The sequence below is a fragment of the Myxine glutinosa genome, chromosome 6 (assembly GCF_964187855.1).
Source record: "Myxine glutinosa chromosome 6, kmMyxGlut1.1, whole genome shotgun sequence".
NCBI lineage: Eukaryota > Metazoa > Chordata > Myxini > Myxiniformes > Myxinidae > Myxine > Myxine glutinosa.
In genome coordinates, this window is record NC_136266.1 from 2,376,218 (window position 1) to 2,392,927 (window position 16,710).

The following is a 16,710-nucleotide window of genomic DNA, read 5'->3' on the forward strand; positions in this document are numbered from 1 at the left end:
ATTAGTCAGAGAATTCATCATTCCCTGGTCCAGAAGGGCAGACGTGCCACTGGGAGAAATCCGGCTCAGAAAGTTCTCTGATTGGGTGAGTTCAATGGAGTGACACAATTCCCTTGTTGCAATGTCATGGCTGGCTGAAGAAGTACCAACACCCAGCCAAATTGGCATGATGACAGTTCAAATCACCGCATATGAAGCCGAGAGGTTTGGGATTGGGTGGTTAAAGGATGGTCCATGTTGGCTGAGAGAGAGAGAAGGAAGGAGAGAGATGTAAATGGAGTCATCGCTGTTAGGAGGATGGTACAGCACGAGGACGAACAAGATGTGGTTGCAGAGGGGAAAATGGAGCAAAAGGTACTCCTGGGGGTCTGGAGGGTCAAAGGTGGGACACAGACAATGGGAAATGGAGTCGTGGTTGGTGGTTCGTATGCAACCTGTGGCTGCTTGGCTGCATCTTTTTCTGGGGGTGGGGCTATGCCGCAGATGCAATGCCCCCCATTACCAGTCAGCTGGTACTCATTTTACCGACCTTGGAAGGATGACGGAAATGGAGTTATTGACAAAAACTGCAACTCCGCCCCCAGGACGTGGTTCAGGCCCATTGATCCGGAAAAAATACACGGTGAGAGAGACAGAGGAATAGCGGCCTGTGGGAGTAAGGATTCTGTTTTGCAGATAATGCCAAATGGTATGTAATAAATTACACTTGAGGTGTAATATTACATGATGTTACAACGGAAGTGACGATTACAACGATTACAACGATTACAACGATTACAACGGAAGTGACGAATCCGTAACAAATGGTATATAATAAATTACACTTGAGGTGTAATATTACATGATGCTTTATATATTTTATAATAATCTTTTGCATGGATGTTTCACTTTAAGGTAAAAGCATAACAGGTAACGAACAATTATGTGCATAAGGAACAGGAAGTGACAAACTCACAAATGACCCATCGCTCCATCTCCAAGTTCGGAAGCTTTGAGGATTACGGCTGTTGAGGCCTAACCAAACCCAGTGCTCTCTGTGCTCCAAGGAATGTCTGCAGCATATAAGCAGCACAGCATTCAGGATGAGTCTTCAGAGTCAACAGAAACATTGGTGAAAATGGACAAACATGTAGATAATGTATTTCATTTGTACACAGATGAGCATAAAATATTCTTTCCCTAAAGAATCAGAGAAAAAAAATTTACATTGAGGATATTCGGCCCAATAATGGAGGATGTTAACTTTTGTTAACCCATCCTTTGGTTACCAATTTAATGGTTTGACCCAGTCTTTTGTTAACAAGGAGAGATGCAGAAAAGAGGGCAAAATGGAGAAGATTGCCATGGGGCCCGCAAGGCTAACCCCCGCTCTAGCAGGGAAAATGGCCTTAAAATGTCTGTTCTTGTTCATGTTGTTGTTGTATCTTTGGCCCAATAATTCCTAAACGTTGAGATAGTCATACATATCATTTATTATTTCAAATAATGTTCAATCGTGGAACCTCGAGACCTCACAATCAACTGTGACCCACCTTTGTTTGTGGAAACACAGGCGGTGGTGAACCGGTTTAATGGGGGCAAAGTTCCTGGGATTTGTGGCATCTGTTCTGAGCTTCTCAATGCTTGTGGAAATGGTGTACTCGTGTCGGTGCATGCAGTTCTGTGCACTGATTGGAGCACAGACATCATCCCAACTGACGGCAGAGCAGCCTTGTTGTCTCTCTCTGGAAAGAGAAGGTTGATCGCCCAGACTACAACAACTACAAAGGGGTGAAGTTGTGCCGTGCAAGTTCTTTGTTAACATAACTGTTGATAGGGTTCGCCACCATGTACTTGAGCACCAGCGCCTAGAGCAGCCAGGCTATACATCAAAAAGGTCAACGATTGACCACATCCTTGTTCTTTGTGTCCTCACCTAACGCAGGCGAGAGTTTCAACAGGGGTTGCCCACAGCCTATGTTGATCCCTACAAAGCTTTCGATTCAGTGAATCGGGATGCCCCCTGGAGGATTCTCGGTCTGCATGGGGTACCACTAGAGCTGATCGATCTGATCTCTGAACTATACTCTGGAACTGAGAGTGCTGTGCGGTGTGGTGAATCCATCTCTGACTTATTGCCAGTTGTTACTGGAGTTTGTCAGGGGTGTGTACTGACCCCCACACTTTTCAGCCTTTGTATGGACTGGATTATATGGAGGATGTCGGAAAGATCTAACTGTGGTGCATCATTTGGGAATGTCAAGATATCTGACCTTGATTTCGCAGATGTGGACTGTACAGCTGTACAGTCATCTTTGCAGAGACTCTGGAAATCCTTATAGGGATTCTGAAGGTGCTGAATGAGAAATGGGAGCCACTGGGATTACGAGTCTCCTGGGTCAAGACTAAGATCCAGGCTTTCAATAACATCTTGAATGCTGCTATTTTGCCTGTACCTGTCTGTGGCGAGGATGTTGAGGTCACAGAGAGATTCACTTACCATGGCAGTGATATTTGCATGTTGTGAGCCAGAGGTCGATAGACGTCTGGGTCGGGCCTGGGGAGTCATAGATTCACTGGATCATGGGATGTGGCGCTGTCGGTACCTATGCAGGAGGACCGACGTCCGAGTCTTCAAGTCCTTGGTGCTTCCAGTCTTGCTCTGCAGATGTGAGACTTGGGCAGTTGTTACGAATTCGTCACTTCCGTTGTTGTGGTTCTCATCCACTGTAAACATTTTTGGTTCCATGTAATATTATTGTTATCGTTTAAGTGAAATATAGATAATTGTTTTCAAAAGGTAAAAAAAAGTTAATGTTTTAAAAAGAAACCGGAAACCGGATCGGGAACCGGATGAAGAAGAAAGAAGAGGAAGAGGGAAAGAAAAAAGAGGCGGAGCAAGTGAGGTCGGAGAAGGAGCCGAGCTGCTTGGAGGTCTTGAGCAAACGCTGGCGAACGGGGGCCACAAGTGAATTTTGGGTTTCCTGGGAAAGGGATTCCTGCGACAGAGTTGTTATCACTGTGACAGATAAACCTGCGTGACAGGTTTTGCAGTCGATTCCGAAGAGAATCATTGGAGTGCCGTTACATCTCGAGAACGGACCGTTGGCCATTTTGCCTCGCGCCTGATTTCGCATCACTCCAGGTTCTTCACCTCGCTTCAACCATTTTCACAACCATCCAGACGTTAATCTGGTGTGTGTGTGTGTGTGTGTGTGTGTGTGTGTGTGTGTGTGTGTGTGTGTGTGTGTGTAACGTGGATTTTGAGTGGGAATTTGCAGTTCGCCATCTGTGAGCCGTTGAACGTCCATACCCGAAGGTTAATTTGCGGTTTGCCGTTTGTGAGCCGTTGAACGTCCATATCCGAAGGTGTGATTTCCCAGTCGCCTCTTGAGGATACCTTTGCCCATCTTTGGCAGTGTGACTGTCAACCGAGTGGGATTCTGGTCTCGATACAACATCGTTCTGACGATCACTGGAGCGTGGATCGACTTTGGCTTGATGCCGGGATAGAGACATTGGGAATGTTCTTTTCGCTCACTTGGAGCACAGTGAGTTACATTGTACGAAACTGATGGTACCATCATAGGAATGATATATTGGTTGTACAATTGATTAATATTGTTATTGTACTGTTATTCTTGTGTGATCCTAATACAATATTTGTTTGTTGGTAACAATTGGTGTGGTTTCACCATTGATCTTTGACACACAGAATAACACATCTTTCTGCCGTGACTCCTCTCGGGGCTCGGAGGTACACCGTGACCGGGGTTTGGGGAGGAGCACGTAACACAGTCACCAAGGATCTGAGCCAAAGACTGAACTTCTTCAGGACCAGGCCTCTTCGGAGAATGCTTGGCTATCGCTGTTTGGGCTTTGGTGTCTAACGAGCATTCGCAGAGAGAGACTCAGAAGAGATTTGTTACACTGTATAGTCTGAGCGTCAGCTGCGGCTGTATGGACATGTGGCTCGTTTTCCCGACGCTGATCCTGCTCACCAGATGCTCTCAGCGAGCGAGCCTTGTGAGTGGAGGAGCCCATCAGGCCGAACACGTGCCTTGTTGTTGCAGCAGGTTGATAATACAACACTATAAAGATACCCTCTCCCGCGCCCGCTCCGCCTACTACTCTCAAATTATCCACTCTGGCTCCGGAAACCCAAAAGCACTCTTCTCTACAATAAACAAACTCCTCAGCCCCCTGAACACCACCACCCAGTCATTCACAATAGACAACTGCATCTCCTTCCTTTCATTCTTCCAACGCAAAATTGAAAACATCTACAACAGCTTGACCACCGCCACACCCACTCCCCCTCAAACCACCTGCCCCCCCTTATCCTGCCATTCCCTGTCTCAATTCTCCCCAGTCTCCCCTACTGACCTCTCTGAACTCCTCATCGGAATGAAAACTGCCACCTGCACTCTTGACCCCATCCCCTCCAGCTTTGTCAAGGCCTCCCTTCCTGCTCTCTCTCCACTTATCATTGCAACAATAAACTCCTCCCTGTCTACAGGCATCGTCCCACCATCCCTCAAAATTGCTGCTGTTACCCCCATTCTGAAAAAACCTGGACTAAACCCTGACACTCTAAATAACTTCAGACCGATCTCCAACCTACCCTTTCTATCAAAGGTTTTGGAACGCACTGTAGCCACTCAACTCAAACATCACCTCTCTGCCAATAACCTGTATGAAACATTCCAATCCGGATTCCGCTCCAACCACAGTACTGAAACTGCTCTCCTCAAAATCACCAATGACCTTCTCCTCTCCTCTGACGCTGGCAACCTCAACATTCTCATCCTCCTCGACCTCAGCGCCGCCTTTGACACCATCGATCACACCATCCTCCTCACCCGACTTGAAACCACCTTTAACATTACCGGCACTGCCCTCTCTTGGATTAAATCATACCTCTCTGACAGACGTCAGTTCATCTCCATCAATAACTGCAAATCCCCCACTGCTCCCCTCCCCCAAGGTGTCCCCCAAGGTTCAGTTCTTGGCCCCCTCCTCTTCATCCTTTACCTGTCCCCCCTCGGTCACTTAATCCGCCGTCATGGTCTCCAATTCCACTGCTTCGCCGATGACATCCAGCTTTTCATCTCCACCAAGTCCATCTCCACCGCCACCCACTCTATCCTGACAAACTGCATCACTGAAATAAAATCCTGGCTTCAAATCAACTTCCTCAAACTTAACTGTGATAAATCTGGAATAATCATCATTGGCCCAAAAACGCTCACCAAGTCCACCCATAACTTTGCCCTCAACATCGACGGTTTCCCAGTATCCACCTCCCCTCACATCCGGAATCTTGGCATCATCTTTGACCAAACCCTCTCCTTCGACAAATACACTAAACAGATCACAAAGACAGCCTTCTTTCACCTGAAAAACATCGCCCGTCTCCGTCCATCCCTCTCCTCCGTGGCTGCAGAAACCCTCATCCACGCCTTCATCACTTCCCGTCTGGACTACTGCAATAGCCTCCTTTATGGTTCACCCTCAACAATCACCAATAAACTCCAATACATTCAGAACTCCGCTGCCCGTCTACTCACCCATTCCCGGACCCGTGACCACATCACCCCCGTCCTTTACAAGCTTCACTGGCTCCCCATCTCCCAGAGAATCCAGTACAAAATCCTCCTCTTGACCTACAAAGCCCTCCATAACCTGGCCCCATCCTACCTGGCTGACCTCCTCTCCAGACACACTCCCACCCGCAACCTCCGCTCTGCTGGTACCAACCTCCTGACCCCCCCCCCCCCCCATCCGGACCAAATTTAGATCCTGGGGGGACAGGGCCTTCTCCATCGCTGCTCCCACCCTCTGGAACTCGCTACCTCACACCATCAGAGACTCCTCCTCACTCACCACATTCAAAACATCACTCAAGACCCACCTGTTCAACACTGCATTCAACATTTAACCCACAGCATCTAACCCCTGACTATCTCCTCTCATTCTCCCTCCTTTGTGCTTTGAATATTTCCCTATTGATTCTTCTTTTTTTGCAATTGTTTTTATGTTTTGCTATGCATTATGTTTTGCACTCTGTCAAAGCGTCTTTGGGCTTCCTGAAAAGCGCTATATAAAACAAATGCATTATTATTATTATTATTATTATAATTATCTCGAAGAGATGTGGATGGGCTGGGCATTTGCCTGAGGGATGGCCAGGTGGAGGCCGCTGAAGTACCGGCATAAAGTGGATGTGGCGCATGCTCCCATACCCTACCTGACCTGATGGCGGGGAGGTTATAAAGAAAGGAACTGATGAAGTAATTGAGACGGTCTTGACATGGAATAGTGTGTGTTCTGTATTGTATATGATTTTTGTATTTTCCCATTTTATTTTAAACACCTTTGGGATATTCCTGAGCATGCCACACTTTTCTTATCTCCACTCCTCCAAAGCATTGTCCCAATGAAATTCGTTTCTCAATTGGACAGATTTATTTAATGTGGTGTTGGTATGGCACAGGCGTGATGGTTCGAATGGCCTCCTCCTTGCATCTAGTTTCCTTGTTATTCAATATTGTTATCATTATATTGGTTTAAATAAAAATCTTTTTTGTTTTCAGATGAAGTTTCACACACCCCTTTCCTCCTCAAAAACAATCGGTTTCATTTACAAACCATGAAACTCCAATGACATTTGTTACGGAGTCCTCTACAATCTCCTGGTCTCGGTCACCTCCGAACTACGAGAGGAGCCCCGGCAGAAAGATATATTACCCTGTGTTGAAAATCAATAGTGAAACCACACCAATGATTAAAAATGAACAAAATTGCATTAGAAATCACACACAGGAATAACGGTATAACAGATGGCCATTAAGAGTGCACTCTATATATATATATCTTATATAAAGTCAGGTAACTCACTGCGCGGCCCGCGAGTGAAAGAACACTCCTCAATGTCTCTATAACCTTTCCCAAGGCGAATGTGATTCACTCCAGCGGTCGATAGAACGAAATCCGGTCGAAGCCCGAATCTCGCTCTCCAGTCGATATCCGAAGCGCGTACAGTTGACAATGGGGATTGCCCCGCCGAAACTGTACAACGGCGCCCTTCAGAGGAGCACCTTCACCGCTCACTCAGCGAACCGCAACGTAATTGGAGACAAAGCGGTCGCACACACACATCCCCGACAAACGGTAGGATGTTGGGGTGAAGATGACACGAGGCAAAACCTCTGCAGGTGTCCGAAGTGCGGGGTTCACAATGGCCGACGGCCCTTACTTGAGCCGATGCGACCAGGCGCGGAGTCGTCGAAATCTCAGTGCCCGAATCTGACCGCAGATTTTCCCCTCCAGCGATAATTCCTGTCACCGGATGTCCCTTCAAGGAACTCAAAATCCCCTCGCCACTGTCGGTAGACCTTGCTCGTTACGGAGCGCTGACGTCACGCCTTATTCTCCGACTTTGCTCGTGCCGCTTCTTCCTCACCTCCTTGTCTTCCGGTTCGGTTTCCTGTTTCACTTACATTTATCCTTTTTAACTTTTGATAACCGTTCGTGAATAATAAACCTTTTGAAAATAATAATAATACATAATATCAGAAACATGTCCAGTGGGTGAAAACCACCCCAGCGGAAGTGATAAATCCGTAACACATTTTATACCAAAAGAAGTTTCCAAATAAAATAAAAAAGCAATTTTTGATTAACTCTAAATGCTGAAATAAGTTGTGAAACAAATATGATATTGTGGCGGACACAAAAGCCCACTGGCGTGGTGACATCATTCCACGCACCAAGTGGGCGGTGGCCACGCCCGAGGGGTAGGCGTGGCCTCATGATATACACCGGGCGACCAGCCCGGAGGAGTTGAGTGTTACAGTGTAGTCTTACAATAAAGACGTTTATATGTTACCGCTTGTCCGCTTCCTCCTTGCTCACAAGCAGCGCGCGTAACGCCGCGCTTTACTGGTGACCCTCGACGTTGGATCTGCCGTAGCGATCCTTCCGAACACGACGCCATTGCAATGGCCAACGACAAGGCAATGGCGATTAAACTTCCCGAATTTTGGGAGGCCCAGGCCGAAGTCTGGTTCGTTCAAGCCGAAGCCCAATTTCAGCTTCGGCGCCTCACCAACGACGACCTGCGCTACTGCCATGTCGTCGCCTCCCTCGGGCCCGGCACGGCCGCTCGAGTTGTGTCCGTCCTTCGCCACCCACCGGACGGCCACAAGTACGAGGCACTCAAGCGGCTACTCCTAGCCACGTTCGGCCTCACGGACGACGCACGGGCCGATCGCCTCCTGGATCTCCCCGAGCTCGGTGAGACGCGCCCGTCGGTCCGAATGGACCATATGCTGTCACTGTTGGGCGACGAAGCCCCCGGTTCGCTATTCCGGGCGCTTTTCCGTCGCCAACTTCCAGCGCAGGTTCGCCTCGCGTTGGCCGGGACCGGGCTAACGGAACCCCGAGCATTGGCGGCCGAGGCGGACAAGTACTTCGCCGCTTCGGACACGCGGACGAGCGTTGGCGTGGCCGTCACGGCCTTCGACGCTGATGTTCCACAGCATCATCTTCTACAGCACGCTGATGTTCCACAGCATCATCTTCTACAGCACGCTGATGTTCCACAGCATCATCTTCTACAGCACGCTGATGTTCCACAGCATCATCTTCTACAGCACGCTGTGGTTCAGCAGCATGCTGATACGCACCTCGTGAACGCCGCCACGCCCCGCCCACCGCCGCGGCGAAAACCGCCACCGCGGGGAAACCCGTCGACTCCACCGGCCTGGCGGAGCCAGCCGCGCTCCTCCAGCTCCACCACCTGGTGCTGGTTCCACGCCAAGTTCGGCCACGAAGCTCGGCGATGTCATCCGCCGTGCTCCTTCAACGGGTCGGGAAACGCCCGGGCCGGCGCTCAATTGTGGCGATGAGCGCCGGCCGTTCGAGCAGCCTGCTGTTCATAACGGACACCTTCTCCGGGCGCCGTTACCTGTGCGACACGGGAGCACAGGTGAGTGTCATTCCCGCCGGCACGTCAGACAAGCACGCCGCGGGTGGGGGCCCCGCGCTGCTTGCCGCGAACGGGACGCCCATCCGTACGTACGGAAAACGCTGCCTCTCTCTGCGGTTTGGAGGGCAGGTTTTCCGATGGACGTTCGTCACCGCCGACGTGCCCATGGCACTGCTTGGCGCGGACTTCCTGTGCGCTAATGGGCTCCTGGTCGACGTCAAGCGCAGACGGCTTGTCCAGGCCGAGACGTTCAGCTCGCTCGCATGTGCATTGCCCAGCTCAACGAGCGGCTTGCCAAGCGGCTTGCCGAACGATTCGGTTCCGGCCACGTTGGTCTGTACGCTTCCGGCAGCGGACGCATTCACCCGCCTCCTCGCCGGCTTCCCGGCCCTCACGCGGCCCACCTTCTCGGCGGGGGCCGTCAAGCACGGGGTGGCCCATCACATCCCCACCGTCGGGCCACCGGTCTACGCCTGGGCACGCCGCCTCGAGCCGACGAAGCTGGCGGTGGCAAAAGCGGGGTTCGCTACCCTGGAGCGACTCGGCATCGTTCGGCGCTCAGAGAGCGCTTGGGCGTCGCCGCTGCACATCGTGCCGAAGCCCGGCGGGGGATGGCGACCGTGCGGGGACTATCGCCGTCTCAATGACGCCACGACTCCCGACCGCTACCCCGTCCCCCACATTCAGGACTTTTCCGCCCGTTTGGCGGGCAGGTCCTTCTTCTCGAAGGTGGACCTCATACGCGGCTACCATCAGGTCCCCGTCAGGCCGGAGGACGTCCCGAAGACGGCGGTCATCACGCCATTCGGACTCTTCGAGTTCCTGCGCATGCCCTTCGGTCTGAAGAATGCGGCTCAGGCGTTCCAGCGACTGATGGACAGCGTCCTGCGCGATTGGATTTTGTCTACGTCTACCTGGACGATATCCTCGTCGCCAGCGCGTCCCGCGAAGAGCACCTACGCCACCTCCGCACGCTCTTCGAACGCCTGGGCCAGCATGGCCTGATTGTGAACCCCGCAAAGTGCCGGTTCGGCGCCGCCACAATCGATTTTCTGGGGCACCGTGTCACCAGGCACGGAGCCGTCCCCCTGCCGGCCAAGGTGGAGGCGGTGAAGGGGTTTCCGCGCCCCCGCACGATCAGAGGGCTGCAGGAGTTCCTGGGCATGGTGAACTTTTACCATCGGTTCCTGCCCCGTATCGCCCAGCTCCTGCGCCCCCTGCACGAAGCTCTCCGAGGTAAGCCGGGCAAAGGCGACGTTACCTGGACCGAGCAGATGGACACGGCGTTCACGGGCGCGAAGCTCGCCTTGGCTAACGCCACCATGCTCGCGCACCCGGCGCCCGATGCACCGATCGCCCTCACCACCGATGCCTCGGACTACGCGGTGGGCGCGGTGCACGAGCAATGGGTGCGTGGAGCTTGGCAACCGCTGGCGTTCTTTAGCCGGCAGCTTCGCCCGCCCGAACGCCGTTACAGTACCTTCGACCGCGAGTTGCTCGGACTTCACTTGGCGGTCAGGCACTTCCGCCATCTGCTCGAGGGCCGGGCGTTCACTGCCTTCGTCGACCACAAGCCGCTGATCTTCGCGATGGGCAAGGTCACCGAGCCGTGGTCGGCCCGGCAGCAGCGTCACCTCTCGGCCGTGTCCGAGTACACGACGGACATCCAGCACGTCGCGGGGAAGGACAACCCGGTTGCGGATTGCCTTTCCCGGGCCGTCGCCCACGCAGTCCACCTCGGCATCGACTATGCCCGGATGGCAGCGGACCAGGCCGCTGACCCCGACGTCCAGGCCTTGCGGACCGCCGTCATGGGCCTCCGCGTCACCGAGGTGCCGTTCGACGGCGCGGGCGCGGCCCTCTTGTGCGACGTCTCCCTCGGGCGTCCTCGCCCCATTGTGCCCGCGGGCTGGCAGCGCCAGGTGTTTGACGCCATCCACGGCCTGTCCCACCCGGGCGCGAGGGCCTCCCAAAGGCTGATCGCCGACAAGTTCGTCTGGCATGGCCTCCGGAAGGCCGTCCGCGGCTGGGCCAGGACATGCCTCGCGTGCCAGCGCGCCAAGGTGCACCGGCACACCCAGGCCCCGTTGGCCCCGTTCACGGTGCCGGAACGCCGGTTTGACCACGTCCACGTGGACCTGGTGGGACCTCTGCCCCCCTCGCGGGGTTTCACCCACGTCCTCACCATGGTGGACCGCACCACCCGGTGGCCGGAGCCCGTGCCCTTGGCGTCGACAACGGCGGCCGATGTCGCGCAGGCTTTCATCGCCACCTGGGTCGCCCGGTTCGGCGCCCCCTCAGACATCTCATCCGACCGCGGCCCCCAGTTCACCTCGGAGCTCTGGGGGGCGGTTGCGCAGGGGCTCGGGGTCCGGCTGCACCGAACCACGGCCTACCACCCCCAGGCTAACGGCCTGTGTGAGCGATTTCACCGCTCATTGAAGGCCGCGCTCCGGGCCACCCTCCGCGACGGCGGCTGGGTCGACAGGCTCCCCTGGGTCCTGCTGGGCCTCCGGACGGCGCCCAAGGAGGACCTGCGCGCATCCGCGGCGGAGTTGGTCTTCGGGCAACCGCTGCGGGTGCCGGGCGAGTTCCTCCCCGACTCAACGGCACCATGGTCCGCGGCACAGCAGCGCTCCGCTCTGCAAGAGACCGCCCAGAGGTTCGCCCCGGTGCCAACGGCATGCCACGGGCACCCACCGACGCACGTCGCCCCGGAGCTTCGCACAGCGGAGTACGTCTTCGTCCGCCACGATGCCCATCGGACACCACTGCGGCCCCCGTACGACGGGCCTTTCCGCGTGCTGGAGACCGGGGCGAAGCACTTCACCCTGGACATCGGCGGTACTCCTGACCGCGTTTCGGTAGACCGCCTCAAGCCGGCCCACCTCGATGTGGACCATCCACCGCCAGTGGCCCGACCCCCACGTCGGGGCCGCCCTCCTGCGGGCAGACCCCCGGCACCGCCCAGCCCCGCCGCCACGGCGCCCCCCGGTCCTGCACCCATCCCAGGGGCAGCCAGGGGCATCCCACCTGGTATCCCTGCACCCCGGACGCCGCCGATCGCCAGGGGGCGCTTCGGCCGGGTCATTCGACTGCCCCACAAACTGGCCCTCCAGGTGCGCGGGAATTCTGGGGGGGCGCGTGTGGCGGACACAAAAGCCCACTGGCGTGGTGACATCATTCCACGCACCAAGTGGGCGGTGGCCACGCCCGAGGGGTAGGCGTGGCCTCATGATATACACCGGGCGACCAGCCCGGAGGAGTTGAGTGTTACAGTGTAGTCTTACAATAAAGACGTTTATATGTTACCGCTTGTCCGCTTCCTCCTTGCTCACAAGCAGCGCGCGTAACGCCGCGCTTTAATATCGATATTATATTAGCCATAGGTGATCCTGCCGGGTGTCTGTCCGGGGGTGTGGCTTACTCCATTGAGAGAGTATCTCCACCCATTCTGGAAGAGGCTTCAAAAACAAATATCCACCATTTTGTTTACTCGCATAGCTTTGAGGCCCTTTTGTTAGGCCTGTGGTGTCTTGCTCTCTCTCACAGTTTTATTTCAACTCTAATTCGATATATCATTTCATGTTTCACAGTCGCTTACATGGTTTTAGACTCGGTTGCAAAAAAACGGGAATAAAATTCGATGAAAGTTACCGTTTATACAACAAAATGAATTTCCGAAGGCCTGTAACATAAAGCCCATTCATTGAGTCTCCCTCACGGCTTTATCTCGAATTCACCATCTGATTTCATTTGTATCGATGGTTTTAGACTCGGTGTCAGCAATAATTGAGAACATTCATGGGAAAATGCCGAGATATATTTTTAAAAATCATGCCACGATGTATCATACACCGCCCAACATGACACAGACGAGGAAAATGTTAACATATATTAAAAATTCGCTTTTTCTTTTCCGTTAAGATATATTACTTTTCTGTTTGATGACAGTCGTCACAAAAACGTCAACAATGATGCCGACACATATTTCTTCGTTCTTATTTCATTCAACATTATTATCCGGAAGTCCTGTCACGGAAGTCCTTGTCCTTGGGAACCTTGGGAACCCGGAAGTCCTTGGGAACCACGGTTCACGTGTTCATTCCACGTGTGCAAAAAAAAATTCCATTTCACGTGTGCATGGACGTGTAATTCACATATGTAAAATAAATAAATTAACAGACGGGAAATTGCTGAGAGATATTTCGTTCGGAGAGATTATACACCGCCCAAAGGAAAAATTTCACCGAGAAACCGAGCGAATTCACCGAGAGAATTCCATCGAATTTCACAGAGTTTCAGGAAATTACCGAGAGATATTTCTTCGTTTTTGTTTTATTAGTTATGTGCACGTACACTTTAAACATGTATATACATGTGGGATGTGGGATATATACATGTGGGATGTGGGATGTGGGAGTGTGTGTGTGTGTGTGTGTGAGTGTGTGTGTGTGTGTGTTGATGTGTGTGTTGATGTGTGTGTTGATGTGTGTGTTGATGTGTGTGTTGATGTGTGTGTTGATGTGTGTGTTGATGTGTGTGTGTGTGTGTGTGTGTGTGTGTGTGTGTGTGTGTGTGTGTGTGTGTGTGTGTGTGTGTGTGTGTGTGTGTGTGTGTGTGTGTGACCCACTCTCACCCGTGTGTGTGACCCACTCTCCCCCATGTGCGTGATGTGGGAGGGAGAGGATTTGAGCTCTTAAAGTCACATTTTACATGAAATGTAATAACACATTTCAAACTGGATTTCCCATGTGCACGCACATGCATTCACATATTGTCAGAAGTAAATACATTGTGTAGATTACATTATTTGTGTATCTGATAAATTGGTAGTTGGGCTAGTGTTGTTGGTCCCTGGTGTTGGGCTAGCGGCTAGGGTGCCGGCTTAGGATCCTAGGATCCTGGGTTCGAATCTCGGTCGATCGCTGAATTAACGCCAGGGGGGTTGACTCAGCCTGTCATCCTTCCGGGGTCGGCTAATTGAGTACCAGTTCACTGGTAATTCCCTGTTTGTCGTTGAAGGCGGCAAAAAGGGTTGGCGTCAGGAAGGGCATCCGGCCGTAAAACATTGCTTCAAAAAGGGGACCGAAAAACAACAACTACCATGGTCCCCGAAAAGGCCAACCCCCGCTTTGCGGGGAAAAATGGCCTCTAAACGGTTTTTTTGTTTTGTTTTGTTTTTTTTTGATAAATTGGTAGTAACCATTTTGTGAAACTGAATGTGCAGGTGCAGCATCTAACTCAATATGTCGAAATGTCACACACATCCATGCCCGGAAGGGATTCCCACGGGTGACCCCACTAGTCTCTATTATATTCTGCTGACTGCTGAGGTGAGTATGTCCGTTAATGGGTGTGGCTTCACCCGTTCTGGGAGGGGCTTCATAAATAAATCTCAACCATTTTGTTTTGGCTTGTATACATTCGAGGCTCCATCGGCGTTTGGTGTCCATTTTATGACTGAATCAGCGCATCTTCTATCATAAAAAGTTACCTTTTGAAGAAACAAAGGTAAATTTTGATTACAAATCATGCAAAGGAAGCAAGTTAATGCCTGTTTCATTCGGAGTGATTATACACCGCCCAAAGAAGCTGCATTTCATAACGTATAAGAAAAAAAATTGTGAATCTTTAATAATAAAAAACATTTTGGTTTTCACATGAGTTTAAGGCTGAATCGTGTTCAAGTCCAGGATTAATAAACAAACTGCATTTCACGTGTGCATCGACATATAAATTTACATGTGAAATTAAAAAAATTAACACAGAGGTTGAAATTGCCGAGAGATATTTTTTCGTTCTTATTTTCTAAGCTATGTGCATGTACACTTTAAAGAAGTTTATTTGAAATCTTTAATTTAAGAAAATATCATTTTGTATGCTGGTATTCGGGTGGTCAGCGACGGCTGACCAGAACGTCGGAGGGTCACCAAATGAAGCGCGGTGCTACGCGCGCTTGCTTGCACAACAAGAAGGAAGCGGACAACGCGGTGAGTTTAAGAGTCTTTATTAAAAGAGCTCACTGTAGCACTGGCGCGCTCCGGGCTGCGCGCCCGGTGTATATCCCGCGGCCACGCCTACCCCTCGGGCGTGGCCGCCACCCACTTGGTGCGTGGAATGATGCCCTCACGCCAGTGAGCTTTCGTGTCCGCCACACGGTAACGAAAAGAATAATTTTGGTTTTCGCCAGACAGAAGGGTGTAATGTACCGGTAATGTCCTTATACACTGCCCAAAATAATTTCCCAGGTACTTTTTCATTTGAGCTGTATTCTTTACATAGTCGGAATGTTTCGACGAAGTCAAAATAAAAAGTTGCAATTATTAGGTATTCTGCACGAGGGGAGAGGGGCGGAGCTTCATTTGCATGTCGCCACTCAGTCATGGTAACTTACCCGTCACGTTTGTAACTGCCATTTCCAAAATGAATAAAAGAATGAGGGAACAGAATGCAACCACCAATAAACATCATGATCCTCTCCCTCTCTCCCCGTGTATGATCCTCTCACCAGTGTGTGATCCTCTCCCCCTCTCACCTGCGTGTGATCCTCTCCCACTCTCCCCTGTGTGTGATCCTCTCACCAGTGTGTGATCCTCTCCCCCTCTCACCTGCGTGTGATCCTCTCCCACTCTCCCCTGTGTGTGATCCTCTCACCAGTGTATGATCCTCTCCCCCTCTCACCTGCGTGTGATCCTCTCCCACTCTCCCCTGTGTGTGATCCTCCCACCAGTGTGTGATCCTCTCCCTCTCTCCCCGTGTGTGATCCTCTCCCACTCTCACCTGCGTGTGATCCTGTACCCATCTCCCCTGTGTGATCCTCTCACCAGTGTGTGATCCTCTCCCACTCTCACCTGCGTGTGATCCTGTACCCATCTCCCCTGTGTGATCCTCTCACCAGTGTGTGATCCTCTCCCACTCTCACCTGTGTGTGATCCTCTCACCAGTGTGTGATCCTCTCCCTCTCTCCCCGTGTGTGATCCTCTCACCTGCGTGTGATCCTGTACCCATCTCCCCTGTGTGATCCTCTCACCAGTGTGTGATCCTCTCCCACTCTCACCTGCGTGTGATCCTGTACCCATCTCCCCTGTGTGATCCTCTCACCAGTGTGTGATCCTCTCACCAGTGTGTGATCCTCTCCCTCTCTCCCCGTGTGTGATCCTCTCACCAGTGTGTGATCCTCTCCCTCTCTCCCCTGTGTGTGATCCTCTCACCTGCGTGTGATCCTCTCCCTCTCTCCCCGTGTGTGATCCTCTCACCAGTGTGTGATCCTCTCCCCCTCTCTCTTGTGTGTGATCCTCTCCCCCTTTCCCATGTGAGTGATGCTGTACTCCTCTCCCCTGTGTGTGATGTCACACACGTCCATGCCTGTGGGATTTCCACGGGTGCCCCACTAGTTATATCCCCTATCCCTGCAAAGAGGATCGGATCACACACAGATCACAAATATTATAAAACAGGAGTGTCTGTCCTTCCGTCCGTCCCCAAACTACTCCCTCAATTTTGGGGCTAGCCCCACCAAACCTACTGTGGAACGTTTTGGGGTCCCAGCAGATGTTGTAAGGTAGGTAGGAGCTTTCATAAATTCCTCAATAAAATTATGGTTTTGAAGTTGACTTGATACGGACCTGCCCCAAATCCGGTTGTTTGCTTGGATACGTTGTTTGCCCCAGTCCTTCACGAACCTGCTGTCAATGTCTGACGTTCGACTGAAGGTGGCACAGGAATGTGGAATTTAT

General features: G+C 52.0%; 1 protein-coding gene across 1 annotated transcript in view; it reads right to left on the reverse strand.

The window, feature by feature from the left end:
* Positions 1-16,710, reverse strand: part of MRC2 (mannose receptor C-type 2) — a 323,383-nt gene that overhangs the window by 145,511 nt on the left and 161,162 nt on the right. Inside the window, exon 14 of the mRNA XM_078779556.1 lies at positions 956-1,052. Coding sequence (XP_078635682.1) covers positions 956-1,052 — 97 coding nt within the window. The remainder of the gene's footprint in view (positions 1-955; positions 1,053-16,710) is intronic.